Source organism: Dreissena polymorpha, chromosome 11, assembly GCF_020536995.1.
Source record: "Dreissena polymorpha isolate Duluth1 chromosome 11, UMN_Dpol_1.0, whole genome shotgun sequence".
Lineage (NCBI taxonomy): Eukaryota > Metazoa > Mollusca > Bivalvia > Myida > Dreissenidae > Dreissena > Dreissena polymorpha.
In genome coordinates, this window is record NC_068365.1 from 36522941 (window position 1) to 36540195 (window position 17255).

General features: G+C 36.5%; 1 protein-coding gene across 1 annotated transcript in view; it reads right to left on the reverse strand.

The window, feature by feature from the left end:
- LOC127849762 (centrosomal protein of 162 kDa-like) overlaps positions 1-11217 on the reverse strand; it is a 53464-nt gene extending 42247 nt beyond the window's left edge. The window contains exons 1-4 of the mRNA XM_052382513.1: positions 11148-11217; positions 6888-6984; positions 5962-6088; positions 3142-3233 (exon numbers count right to left, since the gene is read on the reverse strand). Coding sequence (XP_052238473.1) covers positions 3142-3233; positions 5962-6088; positions 6888-6941 — 273 coding nt within the window. The 5' untranslated portion in view covers positions 6942-6984; positions 11148-11217. The remainder of the gene's footprint in view (positions 1-3141; positions 3234-5961; positions 6089-6887; positions 6985-11147) is intronic.
- Positions 11218-17255: the final 6038 nt, after the last annotated feature.

Consider the following 17255-nt stretch of genomic DNA (forward strand, 5'->3'; position numbering starts at 1 on the left):
ACTTTATGCTTTTATGACATTTTCGTTTAAATGGAGTCTCTTCTTAGCGAAAATCCAATTTAGGCGGAAAGTGTCGTCCCTGATTAGCCTGTGTGGACTGCACAGGCTAATCTGGGATGACATTTTACGCACATGCATTATGCCCAGTTTTCTCAGAACACGACACACATACTTTGTAATGGTAAACCAGCTAACCCAGGATATATGTGAGTCGGTTAACTGACCGGCCTAATATGACTTAAATACTGTTAAAAATGGTAACAATGCCAAATATATAAACAAAATAAACAAAACATTCTCAATACAAATGTGTCAACTCTGGTCTAATATTTTGTTAATTAACCCTGATGGTGTTCCGGGAATCAAAACATTTTAACTAAGCAAGTACGGATTCTTATCTTATTACTTCAGATGAGAACATGGTGCAAACCTGCACAGGTAAAATAAGAACTTGAGCCCGGCAAATATATCCAAGGCTTTTCCTAACCATTTGGGAATATGACCTACATGTATACCAGTCAAATTGGAAATGATAGTGTCAAGTAGCTAAAAATTTGGATAAAAATATTATTGTTTAGTTTATACAATATGCAATGCTCCAGCTAGGCCTAAATCGAAGGGCGCCCCGCCCTGCCCTCCCGAACCTCCGCCCTGCCCTTCCTAGGGCCCCCCCCTGCCCTTTAAAAAAACATTTTTTTTTTTTTTTTTTTTTTTTTTTTTACATATGATGATAAATAAATCTCTTATTAAAATACATTGTATTTAATTTATTCCTCAATGTAGTCATAAAATTTGAATTGTTTAATTATGATGGGAATAATTTATTGTAACAATTATTAATAACATATAAATTAACATGCAAGAGGAAGCATTTCAGAAACGCCCGCACGCTCAAAAGTGCCCTTTTGACAAAATACTGCGCATCCAAAGTGCCCTTTTGACAAAAAATTCACCCCCTCGCCCTTTTCATATCCTAGCTGGAGCACTGAATATGAATCATTATCTATGTTTGCGCCAAGAAATCTGAACTAGTAGCCAAAATACTTGTTGGTTTACCGTTAGAATGTTAGCTCAGACAGAAAGTGTAAAAATCTGCTTGATTTAAAAATAATTAACCAGTTTAGAAGCCAATTTGAGATTTCAGAAGCCATGGGCTATTTTAGCTAATGGTAAAGCTATCTTAGATTATTAGGGCTGTCACGATTCACCGGTATACCGGTATATCGCGGTGCATGTCGTGAAAAAAATCGCACCGCGGTACGGCGTTGCCGCACCGGTTTTTTTAATATTATTATATTAGCACAGATATAAATACATTACATAATTATTTTGATATAGATATCATTTTGAAAAATGTAGAAGCGATTCAAAAGGGCTAAATAAATAATCCGTTAATATTCAGGTCAAGCAAGCGGTTCCACTTCACCACTTGTAGATGTTTAACTTTCACGTTTAAAATACGGCGATGTATGGGTCCGTACCTTTTTTGGAATTAGGGACAGATTTCCTTTGCAAATAAGTTCATTATTATCCAAAAGATGTTTATTCTATTTCTCATTTTCGAACTTTAGTATATCGATCGTTCAAAGCATGGCACTTCCGAATCATGTTATCTTAAGATTCTGAATAAGTCGAGGAAGAGTCAGAACGCTACGGATTTTCAATACTGGGCCCGCTGACTCCGCATTTTGAACATGCCCTTGAAGCGTTCGATTTACACAGATCGTAGTCACAGCTATTGTAAACAACATGGCGGACATTTTAGAAAAAGACACGAATAATAACAATGACTACTTCTATCAAGTTTATTACAGTTTCTTTTACAGTTTCTAGTCATACTATGATACCAGTGTTTTCTGATTATTGAGTTTAATAAAGTTTGTAAAACTTGTTATTCTGCTGTTTTCTTCACAGATACATATTCTGTAAAATATCGCGGTACGTACCGCGATACAGTGTTGCCGTACCACGATATACCGCGGTACGCTCACAGCGTATCGTGACAGCCCTATAGATTATTGATAAAAGTTATATAAAACAAGAGATTGCCAAGCAATATTGTCCCCTACCGGTTCCACCATTGTTAGAAATTCCACCATTGTCAGAATTTTTTGTGTGTATTTGTTGCTATAGCAACCAGAATTTTGATGTAGGAACAAAATGAAAGGACATGCATAATGTCCATATTGCCATCTATCCATGTTTCAAGTTTCATGAAAAAATATGAAGAACTTTTAATGTTATTGCAGGATCCAGAAAACCACCATTTTCAGCAGTATTTCTAGTCTATTTGTTGCCATAGCAACCAGAATTTTTGACGTAGGAACAAAATGAAATGACGTGCATAATGTCCATATTGCCATCTATCCATGTTTCAAGTTTCATGAAAAAATATTAAGAACTTGTAAAGTTATCGCAGGATCCAGAAAAGTGTGACGGACAGACTGACAGACAGACTGACAGACAGACTGACAGACAGACTGACGGAGCGCAAACCATAAATCCCCTACGATGAAACTGGTAGGGGACAAAACTACTTTTCATAAAACATATCAGTAGACTTGTTAAAAACAACTTAAGAATTTCATAATTGCTACATTTGTATACCTAAAAGCTTTCAAAAAAACTCAAAAGTAAAAACAGGAATTGAGAATTTTGGGGACTGGATTTGCCAAAAAAGATACTTTGAGTCATTAGGAATATGACCAGATAATGGCTATAAAATCAGCAAAAAAAAGTGGGCTCGAGCCTATTTCGCAAACTTATGTTTAAAGAACTTAAGTTAAGGGGTGTAAACTTACTTATATAAGACCATAGTAGTGTAATATTTTATTTAGTTAATAGCTTGTTTGCCCTACCGGTATATCTTTTAACATTCCAAAACAAATCAAATCACACACTTTCTTTCAAGAAAACAATGTTTTTTTTATAGAAATTGTAATAATTGCAGAAGTCAGGATATGGTATAATTTGAAATTTACGTTAGTAAGGCTTATAACAAGAATGAAACTTAAACTGAAACAGAGTAGGGAATAAATGATGGTTTCTCGTATTTGAATGCTGAAAACAGTATTTGTGGCAGTTATCGAAATATCAATTATAAAGATTGATATTCATTTCACAACATCAATTGTAACTTACCTCTTTCTTAGTTTTTACTTTCGGAGCTTGCGTCACTTCTGTCTTCTTAAATTTATCTCCAGATTTTTTCAGAAAGTTTTTCCCACTTGTCTCTAAAATTAAACAATACGCTTTAAAATTCATGCAGTTCGAAGTAATCCAAACAATATCAAAGCAATATTACACAATACTTATAACGAGTTTGACAAAAACATCGGTATATTCCATTACAATTTAGTTTGAAAAGTCACCTGATTGTTTTTTAGGATATTGATTCATGTTTTACACAAGAAAAAGGACAAATAAGCATAATGCAATGATGATGCCAATCCTGCACAACTTACTATCAAACAAACCAACAAAAAGCAGCTCTTCAGTCTGTCTCCAACCACTATGTGGGAAAGACACAATATTATACAACATTTGCTATTTCCTTCATTAATATGTAGTGGGGACAGGATAAGCAGTCAGTTGGATCTCAACCAATAGCATATTATTCCTCCATTGGCTCCATACTATAAATACTTTATTTTTTTTAAAAGGAAAACAAGCGATGTGTTTGTCAGAAACACAATCCCCTCTATTTCCCCGCTTTGAAGCCATAAATTTGACCTATGACCTCGAAGGATGACCTTGACCTTTACCACTCAAAACGTGCAGCTCCAAGAGATACACATGCATGCCAAATATCAAGTTGCTATCTTCAATATTAAACAAGAGCTGTCAGAGGACAGCGCGCTCGACTATTCGAGTGCTTGACAGTATAACGTAAGCCATCATGGAGAGGGGCGTATAATGTGGGTGTGTGGTCATTTAATAGATGATCTTTCAAAAATTATAAAAAATAAAAAAAATTGGGGGGGGGGGGGTTCTGGGGTGGGGCGTGGGTGATGGTAATTGGTTTGGGTGGAGTCTATTGTGGTATGTCAGGTAAGTGTTGTTTTGTCAAAGTATGAATCAAATGTGATCATAAATAAAGAAGTTATGGAAATTAAAGCAAAATTTATTAATTTGACCTTGAGAGTCAAGGTCATTTAAAGGTCAAGGTCAAATTCAACTTGCCAGGTACAGTACCCTCATGATAGTTAGAAAGTATTTGAAGTTTGAAAGCAATAGCCTTGATACTTTAGAAGTAAAGTGGATCTAAACAAAAAAAAATAACAAAATATTCAAAGATACTAAGAAAAAAAAGGGCCATAATTCCGTTAAAATGCCAACCAGAGTAATTCAACTTGCCCTGTACAGTCCCTTTAAAATAGTTAGCGGTTTTTCCAAGTATACCAAGAAATGTGTTTATCAGAAACACAATGCCCCCTATTGCGCCACTTTGAAGCAATAAATTTGACCTTTGACCTTGAAGGATGACCTTGACCTTTCCCCACTCAAGATGTGCAGCTCAGTGAATTACACATGCATGCCAAATATCAAGTTGCTATCTTCAATATTCAAAAAGTTATGACAAAACTTTAACGAATGTTAAAGTTTTAGGAAAGAAAAATACAATGATATTTGCCTTTGACCTTGTGGGATGACCTTGACCATGACTTTTCACCACTCAAAATGTGCAGCTCCATGAGATACACATGCATGCCATATATCAAGTTGCTCTCTTCAATATTAAACTAGAAATGGCGCAGCAGAGGCTGACGCATATCCCCACGCCGCATGTTTGACCCAGGGGGCGCCCCAGGGTTGATAATGGGGCCATGCATAGTTGAGATTGACCGCATTGTCATAAGATGTGTGTAGTATCAATTTGAAGTAAATTGGTGAAGAAATGAAGAATTTATAGTACAAGGCAATTTTGGGTGGGCGTGGTCTTTGTGGGCCGAGGCGCCCCAGGGTTGATAATGGGGCCATGCATAGTTGAGAATGACCGTATTGTCATAAGAAATGTTCAGTATCAATTTGAAGTAAATCCGTGTAGAAATGAAGAAGTTAATGTAAAATAACATAAAAACATGAGTGAAAATCTCTGACCCGGCCCCACCCCAACCCCAATAACTTTTAACCCAGGGGTCAGATCAAAATTCCAAATAGTGTACGGTCGCCCATATGCTCATAGCTACCATGTGTGTAACTTTCAAGGTTCTAGTGCTTATAGTGTAGAAGGAGATAGTGGCCAAGACGGAGGGACAGACGGCGGAGATAACAACAATATCCTCACGGTTTTCAAAAAGCGTGAGGATAAAAAGTTATAAAACTTTAATTAAGGTTAAACTTTTGGGACAGAATGAAAGACAGACAGGACGAAAACAATATGCCCCCGATCTATCGATCCGGGGCATAAAAAATTGTGAGTCAAAACATTAAGATGAACGCATTTTTTTCCAAAATACATTGTCCGACCATTTAACCATATGACAAAATACCTATTGCAATTTGAATTACATTAGAATATTATGGTGTATATATGACATCACATGCCTACCAGAATTGATCAATAATGGCTAAGCCTATTATAAAGGGATTTTAAAACTACGCTGTAAGGTATTTATTTCTTTAGGATAATATGTAAGCAATTAATTCAAAATCATTTCATTTCATGTTTGATATAATTTATGTCTCAACACTGAGTACCATTAGAATTCCATAAACTGTAGAACGAACTGAAATAAGTTGTGCAAGTCATGATTTCCTTTGTCTGTTCTATAATGGTTGTACAAAACATCTTCAAATATTGCTAAATACAATACTTCTCATTTTTAAACACGTACCAATATTTGAACAGAACAATTTTCCTTAGATTTGCAAAAATCTTAATTTTGACTTAAGAGGACGATTGTCCAAAATGTTGGTTGTCCAAAGAGAAATTATGGAAAATTTTACTATTTGACTCACTATTTCTGTCATCATTGTCGTCGTCATCTCCAGTTTCATTATCCCACCAAGGTCTTGTTTCTTTCTTTGATGGCTCCAGGTACTTGTTGATAAGAGCTGAATTTACAGAGTCCTCTGAGGAAAGTGACTACAAAAAGAAATCAAACAACGCATGTGTCCATAGGGCATGTATGTCCCCACATTCCACTTTTGTCTCACAAATTCGCTTATGCTGTTTATAGACAAACTCAAATTTTGACCTCTAAATGTGACCTTGACCTATGAGGAATTGAGCCAGTTTATCATGCAACAATCAGTTCCTCTATAAAGTCATTTGTGGAAAGCTATTCTAAAATTGCATGATGAATGACAAAGTATCAGCCCCACAAGCTTTTTTATGGCCAAATTTCACCAGTCCTCTGACTTCTAAGTATGACTTTGATGCTTAATGTAGAGAGAAAGGTGCTACACCAGACAGATTGTCTAATTTGTGTTATTTCAAAATCCATCAAAATATGGCAAAGTAATGGCTGAGATAGGAATTTTTGCACAGATGTATAGACAGACAGTCAGTGCAACTGCTAAAAGCCACCTTAGTGTAAAGGGGTCATAAAACAGTAACATTCCAAAGTCCTCATTAACAAAATTTACAATCCTGAAAACATTTGTTATTTCATGGAAGAACTTTAAGACTAAGTATACATCACACTTCATGCCATTTTTATCTTCACACCATGTGTCCACAAGTTTAGAATCAGCGAAGATTTAACTTATGAATATATCTCGATCAATCAATTCAGGCGTACAATAAATAAATAAAGTATAATAAGTTTTTTAGAAACCTGACATTGTTTCTAACATAACAAATTAAGTTACTCATCTTCAAGCTGTCCCAATCACTACAGAGCACTGATAACAGTATATAACCCACTAAAACAATAGCTAACCTCTTTCAGAAACTCCTCAAACTGGTCATCAAATGATCTTCCTTTTTTACTCATCTTGAAATGTGAGCTCGGCTACATTTGCAATGACTGCAGTAACCTGGCAGAAGAAATAACTTGTGTTACAATTTATGTTACATGTAACATAATACTGGTAGGCATGAAACACAATCAGCATGTGGCCATTTCAAAAGGCATAAATCAATATTTCTGTACCAGAAGAATGGTGGCCATTTCAAAAGGCATAAATCAATTCTTCTGTACCAGAAGAATGGTGGCCATTTCAAAAGGCATAAATCAATACTTCTGTACCAGAAGAATGGTGGCCATTTCAAAAGGCATAAATCAATACTTCTGTACCAGAAGAATGCGTGCGATCTCAACACAATCAGCATGTGGCCATTTCAAAAGGCATAAATCAATACTTCTGTACCAGAAGAATGCGTGCGATCTCAACACAATCAGCATGTGGCCATTTCAAAAGGCATAAATCAATACTTCTGTACCAGAAGAATGCGTGCGCTCTCAATAGAGAATCAATGGATTAGCTTGATTGAGGATAGTATGTGGGAAAAATATAAGACATTCTACTGCGATGGATTTATTTGACTTAAAACACATTTTAAAAATAAACTACCGGTATGTTTGCTGGAATTTAAATGAAAGGTTGCTTAACAGGTATTGTTTGTTAATGGATTGACTTGGAAATAAGGGCGAAATGAATTTATCCTAGCTTTTTGAACAAATGAAACTTAGATAAATGGGGGTGATATTTTCTCCCAATTTCGACTTCTTGGCTTACCCCTGAAAAAAATGAATCTTGAATTTTTAATTTTCACAGGTATGTTCATTTTATTGCAAAGTGATCATTAAGTATCATTTATTTATTTGTCAAGAAAAATATATCAAAAGATGCGCTCACATGCTGGGGTGCAATAAAAATAGAAAGAATTTCTTTCTAATATACAGTTCTAAATATGCAGCAGTTTATCGCAGTTGTTCTTTAATACTTTAAGCTTTCATGAGTACAGGCAAACATTTTTAAATAGTTATTTAAGTTTCATCATTATTTCATCTGCGAGTCATGATCAATTTACCTATGAAGTTTCATGATCCTAGGTGTAAGCATTCCTGAGTTATCATCCGGAAACCATTTTTCTAAGTTGAGTCACCGTGACCTTGACAGCCATTGTGTGAATACGTTTTTTGGCACTGTGACCTTGACCTTTGACCTACTGACCTGATAATCAATGGGGGTCATCTACGAGTCAAGATCAATATACCTATGAAGTTTTATGAACCTAGGCATAAGCGCTCTTGAGTAATCATCCAGAAACCATTTAACTATTTCAGGTCACCGTGACCTTGACCTTTGACCTAGTGACCTGAAAATTTATAGGGGTCATCTGCGAGTCATGATCATTGAACCTATGAAGTTTCATGATCCTAGGCATAAGCCTTTTTGAATTATTATCCAGAAACCATTTTACTATTTCAGGTCACCGTGACCTTGACCTTTGACTTAGTGACCTGAAAATCAATAGGGGTCATCTTCGAGTCATGATCAATGTACCTATGAAGTTTCATGATCCTAGGCGTAAGCGTTCTTGCGTTATCATCCGGAAACCATTCGGTGGACGGACAGACAGACGGATGGACCGACCCAAATGTGCAAAACAATATACCCCCTCTTCTTCGAAAGGGGGCATAAAAAGCCGTTATCAGTACTCCCAAACCCTTGGAGGGTCACTAGCTGGCAGATGAATTATTGCAATTATGGTTTTGCATGAATTTAGTTGCTAAGTATTTGCACCGGGCCAAGATTATGTTGCTGTTTTCACTACATATATTATATACATATTATAAAATAGGATGAATGACCCACGTTGAAAAAGGTACGAAGGCCAAGGGATCCAAAACCACTTAAAATACACGTCTAGGACTGTTAGACAATTGTGAACTTAATATTATATTCAGTGTTCGACACTAAGGGGAGTACGGTGTGCATGAATAATCCTATTTACCGGTATAAAGCTATGTTAACAAATTCTAGCTAAAACCTTTGTCCCTAAAAAAGCGTGCCAAAATTATGCTGCCATGTACAAGGTCATGTCATCCACATGGAAATCATGGGTGTATTGATTTTATAAAAAAATAATCTTTGTAATACAAAAAAATTGAGATTTTTTAACTTTGGTTAAAAATTGAATTGACATTTCAATTAATTTCAAATCATATACACTGCATTTGTATCATTATGGTTTTAATTTATTATTGAAACAGTATTGTACTATATATATTGCACTGATTTAACAGAAAATCAGACAAATCCTGAATTTGTGTTCGGTGTTGTGAAAACATGCTTAATCTGCATGTGTAGACTGCGATGTTTTGACAAAGTGATTGAAATGTGCAAGTGCAACAATGTGCAGATATGGTCCATAATTATGGGTAATACTTTGTTCTGAATCTCATTATTGTTTAAACTAATATGTTCTTAGAAATATTATTGAAACAAGAGATGTGTTTGCCTGAAACACCATGCCCCCTTCTGCGCCGCTTTGAAGCCATATATTTGACCTTTGACCTTGAAGGATGACCTTGACCTTTCACAACTCAAAATGTGCAGCTCCATGAGATACACGTGCATGCCAAATATCAAGTTGCTATCTTCAATATTGCAAAAGTTATGACCAATGTTAAAGTTTTCGGACGGACGGACTGACAGACAGTTCACAAACTATATGCCACCCTTCCGGAGCATACAAATATATAAAGCAATTAAAAATATAGGGCTTGTACACCCTAACCATGTGATAAATTATCTATGACACTAACAAAACAATTCTCTGATAATGGTTTTTTAACCTAATCCAGATGTTAAACAAGCAATCATATATTATGTTAATGGATGATATAAAATAGTTAAGTTTGTATTAATAACTGACTCAGATAGCAATCGATTGTTTAGCAACTTAAGTAATAGTAAATTTAGACACCAATTTTGCCGCAACTATATAATGCTATATTCTAAATCTTTTTCTAAAAAGAAGGGATATAGTTGACACGAAATTGCATTTAATTGTTCCTCGAAAAGTTGGAACTCTGTTGCTCTGGTCTCCTTCCTACCATTGAGTAATTAAATTGAATGCATTTTAATTCCCTTTTATTATTGTTTAATTTTAGTTGCAATGCTATGAGGTTAAATCTTATTTACACTTATATGTATCATGAATATTGCTGGGCCAAGTGTGAGGTTGAGCGCTCTAAAACCGGTTTAAACCCCCAAGTATTGAATGCTTTGCATTGATTGTTCCAAGGCGGTGACCCCAGGTTTATTCTTCTATGCATGTTGTTTTGTATTGTGCCGTTTCGCACTGTTATGGCAATTGGTCACTTGCCTTAAATAAAGGACCAACTAATTGTTTATAATGAGAATGCGATATTGTTCCCGCAGCTGGTGTTTCACTTCGTTATAATGTCTTAAATTATACTGCAATACCGTTGACTCGCGGTACATGAGGACTATTCACTTGCGTCAGCAAACGATCTTCAAATATCAGATAAATTATTGAAAGGACAATCATTTTTAACTGAACTGTATTTGACAACTGCCTTTTTATAACGAAAATCCTTTAATATAAACTGCTGCAGAAACAAATCTAACACCACTGTCTGCCATTGTTGTTTATTTTTTCTCATGGTAAATTTGCGGTAAATAGGTTAAACAGCTCCAATTTTAAATTAAACATGAATAATCAAAACTCTAACATACCATTTAAAGTAACAATCAATAAAGAATATAACAAGTTCAATATATGAAATTTCAGACATCAATTCAAATAAATAGCACAATTATTTTCAAGAAATGTCGTATTTTTTCGTTTCGACAGTTAACTGAACTATAAAAATTCAAATATTGTTAAAGTCTGAGTTTTAAGACATTTAATCACCAAAATCGATTCCAATCTGTAGCGAGAGGTGTTTTCTGTCAGACTTGACAAGAAAGTCACGCAGGTTTGTTTATAAAAATAAGCCAGAGGGCGCTAATGGAATACCGCGACTCAACCCATCCCGCGAGTTAACCGGGTTTGAGTATAGAAAATTGACAGTTCAGTCATTTGCCGCTTTGTCTCAGGAATTTTAATAAATAATTAACTACACAATTTATGAAACTGTTAAAGTGGTTTTGTTTATATGATTCTTACAAATCTACATTATAAAACACACACGATGATAACCGTGGCATACATATACACTTACAAACAATGCGTATGACTGTGTTTTAAACAGAATACAAGCTGCTTCTTGTTTGTTTTCATTTGTAATCCCCGCCGAAGGGAAACAACAAACGTATTCCGAAACTTCAGTCTTCGGGTACAAACCACTAACATTTCGTTGTCTGCTTAACGTTATTTATAATATATGGTTTGGTTATACGGGGTAGTCGAGAGACGGACGACGGAAGACGGTAGATGGACGACGTTAGACGGACGACGGCAGACGGAAGGCGGCAGACGGACGACGGAGACAGACGACGTTAGACGGACGACGGCAAACGGAGACGACAAACGGACGACGAAAGACGTTAGACGGAAGACGGACGACGTTAGACGGACGACGGAAGACGGACGACGTTAGACGTAGGACGTTAGACGGAAGATGGACGACGTTAGACGGAAGATGGACGACGTTAGACGGAAGACGGACGACGGCAGACGGAAGACAAAACGGACGACGGCAGACGGACGACGGCAGACGGACGACGGAAGACGGCAGACGGAAGACAAAACGGACGACGGCAGACGGACGACGTTAGACGTAAGACGGACGACGGTAGACGGACGACGGAAGACGGTCGACGACGGAAAGACGACGGCAGATTGACGACGGAGACGGAATACGGACGACTGAAGACGGCAGACGGAAGACCGCAGACGATCCGCAGACGAAGACGGACGAAAAAAACGGACGACGTTAACGTTAGGCGGACGACAAAGACGGACGACGGGAGACGGACGATGATGGACGGACGGACGACGGCAGACGGACGACGTTAGTTGAAAGACGGACGACAGCAGGCTGAAGACGAAACGGACGACGGAAGAAGACGGACGACGTTAGACGGACGACGTTAGACGGACGACGTTAGACGGACGACGGCAGACGGAAGACGAAACGGACGACGGAAGACGGCGAACAACGGAGGACGGCAGACCGACGATGGAAGACGGCCGACGGAAGGCGGACGACGAAAGACGGACGACAAAAGACGGAAGACGAAACGAACGACGGAAGACGGAAGAAGGCGAACGACGGTAGACGGAAGACGGTAGTCGAGAGACGGACGACGGAAGACGGTAGATGGACGACGTTAGACGGACGACGGCAGACGGAAGGCGGCAGACGGACGACGGAGACAGACGACGTTAGACGGACGACGGCAGACGGAGACGACAAACGGACGACGAAAGACGTTAGACGGAAGACGGACGACGGAAGACGGACGACGTTAGACGTAGGACGTTAGACGGAAGATGGACGACGTTAGACGGAAGATGGACGACGTTAGACGGAAGACGGACGACGGCAGACGGAAGACAAAACGGACGACGGCAGACAGACGACGTTAGACGGAAGACGGACGACGGAAGACGGACGACGTTAGACGGAAGACGGACGACGGCAGACGGAAGACAAAACGGACGATGGCAGACGGACGACGGAAGACAAAACGGACGACGGCAGACGGACGACGTTAGACGGAAGACGACACACGGCAGTACAATATATTAACACTATTTAAACGTACTTTTAACTGTAAATATACTGATTGGCTAGAGGATATCATGTGACTGGCTTTTATTTTTCTATTTATTTTTCGTTGAAGTAAGTTGCCTGCACGAACGCGGCGCACGAGAAAATCGAGCTTGTGACTACTTTGATTGTCATGGCACGTGCGACATGTAAACGGCCGATACAGTGTTTTAGAAACGGGAGTGGTTATGCGGCAATAGATCCCCGATTACTTTGTCTTTTTAGACAAATAATTGTAAATATTTCCACAATCAAAATACATGTAATAGATGTTATGATAAGAATTGAAACTTCGCTTCATCGATGCATGAAAGTAAAAGTATTTTATTTAGAAAGCTTTCGACTTTATGCAAATTGAAGCCAAAAACTTACATTCATATATCGATGAAGCGAAGAATAAGGGGAGTTTTAATTCTTATTCATACGTGCTTATGCATATAAATTGTAAGATCTTATAAATAACCCGTTCATGACGATTAAAAATGTCACTTGGTACAGGCACCTTGCATTGATACGATACAATTTAAATGGCACTACCGTAACTCAATTTCGCCTAATATCAAATAGATTAGAAATAGAACGAGGTCGATTCCAAAATATTTCTCGGGATAACAGGCAATGTAAATTTTGTAATCTTAATGTCGTAGAAAGTGAATACCATTTCTCATTAATATGTCTAAAGACTTATCAATATATATGTATATTGATAAGTCTTTGATATGTCCAAATACAAATATGTAAGATTTTTTTTTAAAGCAATATTATCAAAGATGACCAACGTTAAGGAAGTTTTATATATTAATGAAAACGCAAACTACCAAAAAAAAATCATTAATCTTTCAACATAAATATAAGATGCGAATTGTTTGCGGAACATTTAATAAACAAATTAATTCATTTTTGTATACTATTTTCTTCAGAATTTGATGAGTAATAATCAATATCAATGTTAAAGTGAAACTAACTATGTAGAACCATGTACCCTCTGTTTTATTTTATTAACTGTCGTTGTATCGATCTAGGGACATATCTTATGTTATTAATCAGTAAAATAATTGTTCTTCCATTACATAATTTGCACAATTATTATCTTATTTCATAATTATTATCGTCCACTTATTATGTATAATGCATTTGGCTAAAAGCAAGTGTATGGTTAAGAGCTAATACATGTCGTTGTTGTTGTTGCATGTAAGTATCCGGTCCGTAAAATCCGGTCCGTATGGTTTGTGGTCCGTATACCCAAATGTATCTCAAAAGTATCACAAAACATTAAACATAATTACATATTGGTAAATAATAATTTCAGATCTGCAAATTTTCGTTGTAGTTAAAGCGGGACTGTACGATTTTTATATGTGTAAAATTTTAATATATTGATAAAATTATGTTACGATGACACAAAATAGGCAATACAAATTTTACATTGAAGACGAATTTCATAAAATTCAGCAAAGACAAGTTAGCGCTGGTTTAAAGCCGATGCCGACAATTTTACTCGTATTTGTTAGGAAATAAAATTGTGTCTTTGTGTCGTATAAACTGTGTCCAGTCGTTACACCCCCTGGGGGTGTAACGACTGGAAATCGTATAAACGAATCTACACTAACACTAAATTTAGATTCACATTGTACATGCATTATATATATGCTGGCGAATTTGGCTGGAAGCCATTTTCAATTTCAGATTTAAATATCTGGCTTATTTCGCATTTTTTGACACATGTTCTTCTTAACTTTTATTTTAATTTATATTGAAATATATGTATACTAATTTTTAACACATTTTATAATTTGACAAAATCGTACAGTCCCGCTTTAAGGTATTTGCGCGTACATGTAAACAGTATTACTGAACATTAACCATGCTCTAAAATATCCATTATATGCATCTTTTTAAAACCTGAAAATTATAAAGCGATACAAACGCAAAACAATTTTGAATAATTCTGCTGATTAAGTTATATTTTGTGAAATTACAAGAATTAGACTTTTAATCCAATGGTCAGTGGTTCGAGTCCCGTTGCGGATTACTTTTTTATTGTTTTATACTAGAATTCCGTGGTTTGCATTAATCAATTTAAAGCATTTAATGACAAACTTCCAAACATGACAAAAAAGTTCCTTAACGTCAGTGACGATGTTTCCTCGCGACGTTTTGCGACCAGTTAATGTGCGTAGCGTACATATTATCAGGGTCTAATCCGTGAACAATGTTTCTAAAACGATTAGCGGTAGCTAATCTGAACACAACATACAAAATTGTATGGATTCTCACAACCTCAATGAAAGGTATATAATACACATATACAAATCTATACGCAATAATCAACTTCCCTTATAGATATTTGACGCTACAGCACATTTTAATTAAAAAAAAATTTCTTGCTGTATATTGGAAAGCGAATGGATAAACTTCAAACAGTGTACAAGTGTTGGTTAATATATTGTTTCTATTACGTACCTTCTTCAGGCGACTCAACCCCTTCGAGTAATCGAAGTTGCAGTTATCGACCAAACGGCAACGCTTGCATATGAAGTCCAGATCTATTTCACCCCATTGATTAAGTTCCAGCTCAGATACATTCTCACAAACACCATGGTACCACTGATTGCACGTTGCACAAAACAAACAAGCACTGAGACATTGCAACTTACAGTCGCCACAAGGATACCTATTTGCACGTTTACGCGTAAATTCCATGGTTTCACTAACGCTGATACTGAATTAACTTAGAATTAATAGGATTCAAAAGAAGAAAAATAAAACAAATTAAGACTTGCACGCAGAAACTGCTTTGAAAAAAAAGCACAATAGTCACAGATTATCACAATGGTAGAAAATAAATATTCCACACACAATTGACAGTCAAAACGTTTCGAAATATTAGATATTTCTCAACATACGCTGTACCGTCTATGACGATAAAGGTACGGACATTTCATGGTCTTATATAGATGCAACAACGTGTCAATTGAACTTTCGAATAAACGGGGCTGTTCCAGGTTAAGGCCGGTGTTTTCTTTACGGGAATAATACTCCAGGTGACACGGCTGGTGCCTTACCCGGTAAAATCTGACACGGGTGGAGTCAGATGACGGACCCCTTTAGCAGAACAGATCAATACTTTATTACTCCCAGGTATAGATAGATACAACATGGGGACCCCATTAGCTGTGATTCGAATAACATGTGTGAATGTCACAATAAGTGTAGTCATTGGGATATGTCATTCAAATAAACAGGGAATATGCAAGTTGCTCTAATAAAGTGAAATTATTTGTGTCAACATATGGCGTTTGTGGGAATCCCGGACAATCGCTCGGGGTGTGTTTTTTTTAAACAAGACAAGTGAATAAACAAAAATCTGCCTTGAATTTTCTATGGAAGAGTTTTGTGTGTGTGTTTTTTTTTTCATTTAGAAAACGCACATTTTCATAACTGAATTGTTGTTTATAATAATAATATTTGTTTTCCATATATCTCATTTAGAGTTTCCTTTGAGATTAAATGTCGCATTTCCTGAAAAAAATAAAGGTTCTGTTCTGTTCTGAAATGTCGCATTTCCTGAATTGGATTGCCGCTTCAAACTGTGAACATTTTGTCGGCCTTTTCTTTTAATTCAGATTTCACTGTGGCAAACCTGGTCAGTCATTACTGGAAACAACAATATAACTGTGTAATTATTAGAACAGAACAAATATTGTATGCACATTACGCATATTACAGCTTAGCGTGATTCAAATTTTGAGACTTTCATACATGCGTGAAAAAATGAGTTAAATTAAGATACTAATAAGTATGTGTGAGAGTGCTGTGTGTTCATATATATACAATAAATTTAGTATATTTGTTGTTTATCGCTTGTTTATTCAAGAACAACAACAACAACAACAACAACATTTATAATTTATAATTATAATTAATTCAAGTTCATGATGATTGAGATTGTATATAATGAATTGAATAAACCACTGCTTATATTGCATAAGATTGGAGGAAGAAGTGAGTTTTCAGCGCCTTTTTGAAACAAATGGCAGATTCGAAACCGGGCGATGGTTTTGTAGTGTTTCTTTATCTAAGGTGGGCTTTTTTTTTATAAAGGTTTTATACGTGATGTTTTAAAGGATCTTGGCACACTTGCTGTTTCCATCGAAAGATTGATGATTTTTGTCAGTATTTGTAGCAGTTCAGTTTTGCATTCTTTCAGGAGCCAAGTTGGAATAGGGTCCAGCTCGCAAGATTTATTTGGGAATTGCATAATGATTTTTTCAACTTTTTTTCCTCACTTGTCGGACGGAAATGTGTCAAACTGCATGTTTCTGCTGTTGGGTTATTATCATTACTCTGTTTTGAATTTGCTAGGGCCTGTTCAGAGATATCGTTTCTGATACGTTCAACTTTATTTATGAAAAAAATATATTGAAATCTTGTGCTAACTCATCGGATGTTTGCCAGACGGGAGAGCTATTTCAGATGGGCCATCTAGTAAGTGTTTTGTGATTTTGTGCATGCTCTTTTGATCACGGCCACAGAATGTTACTTCTTCTGAAT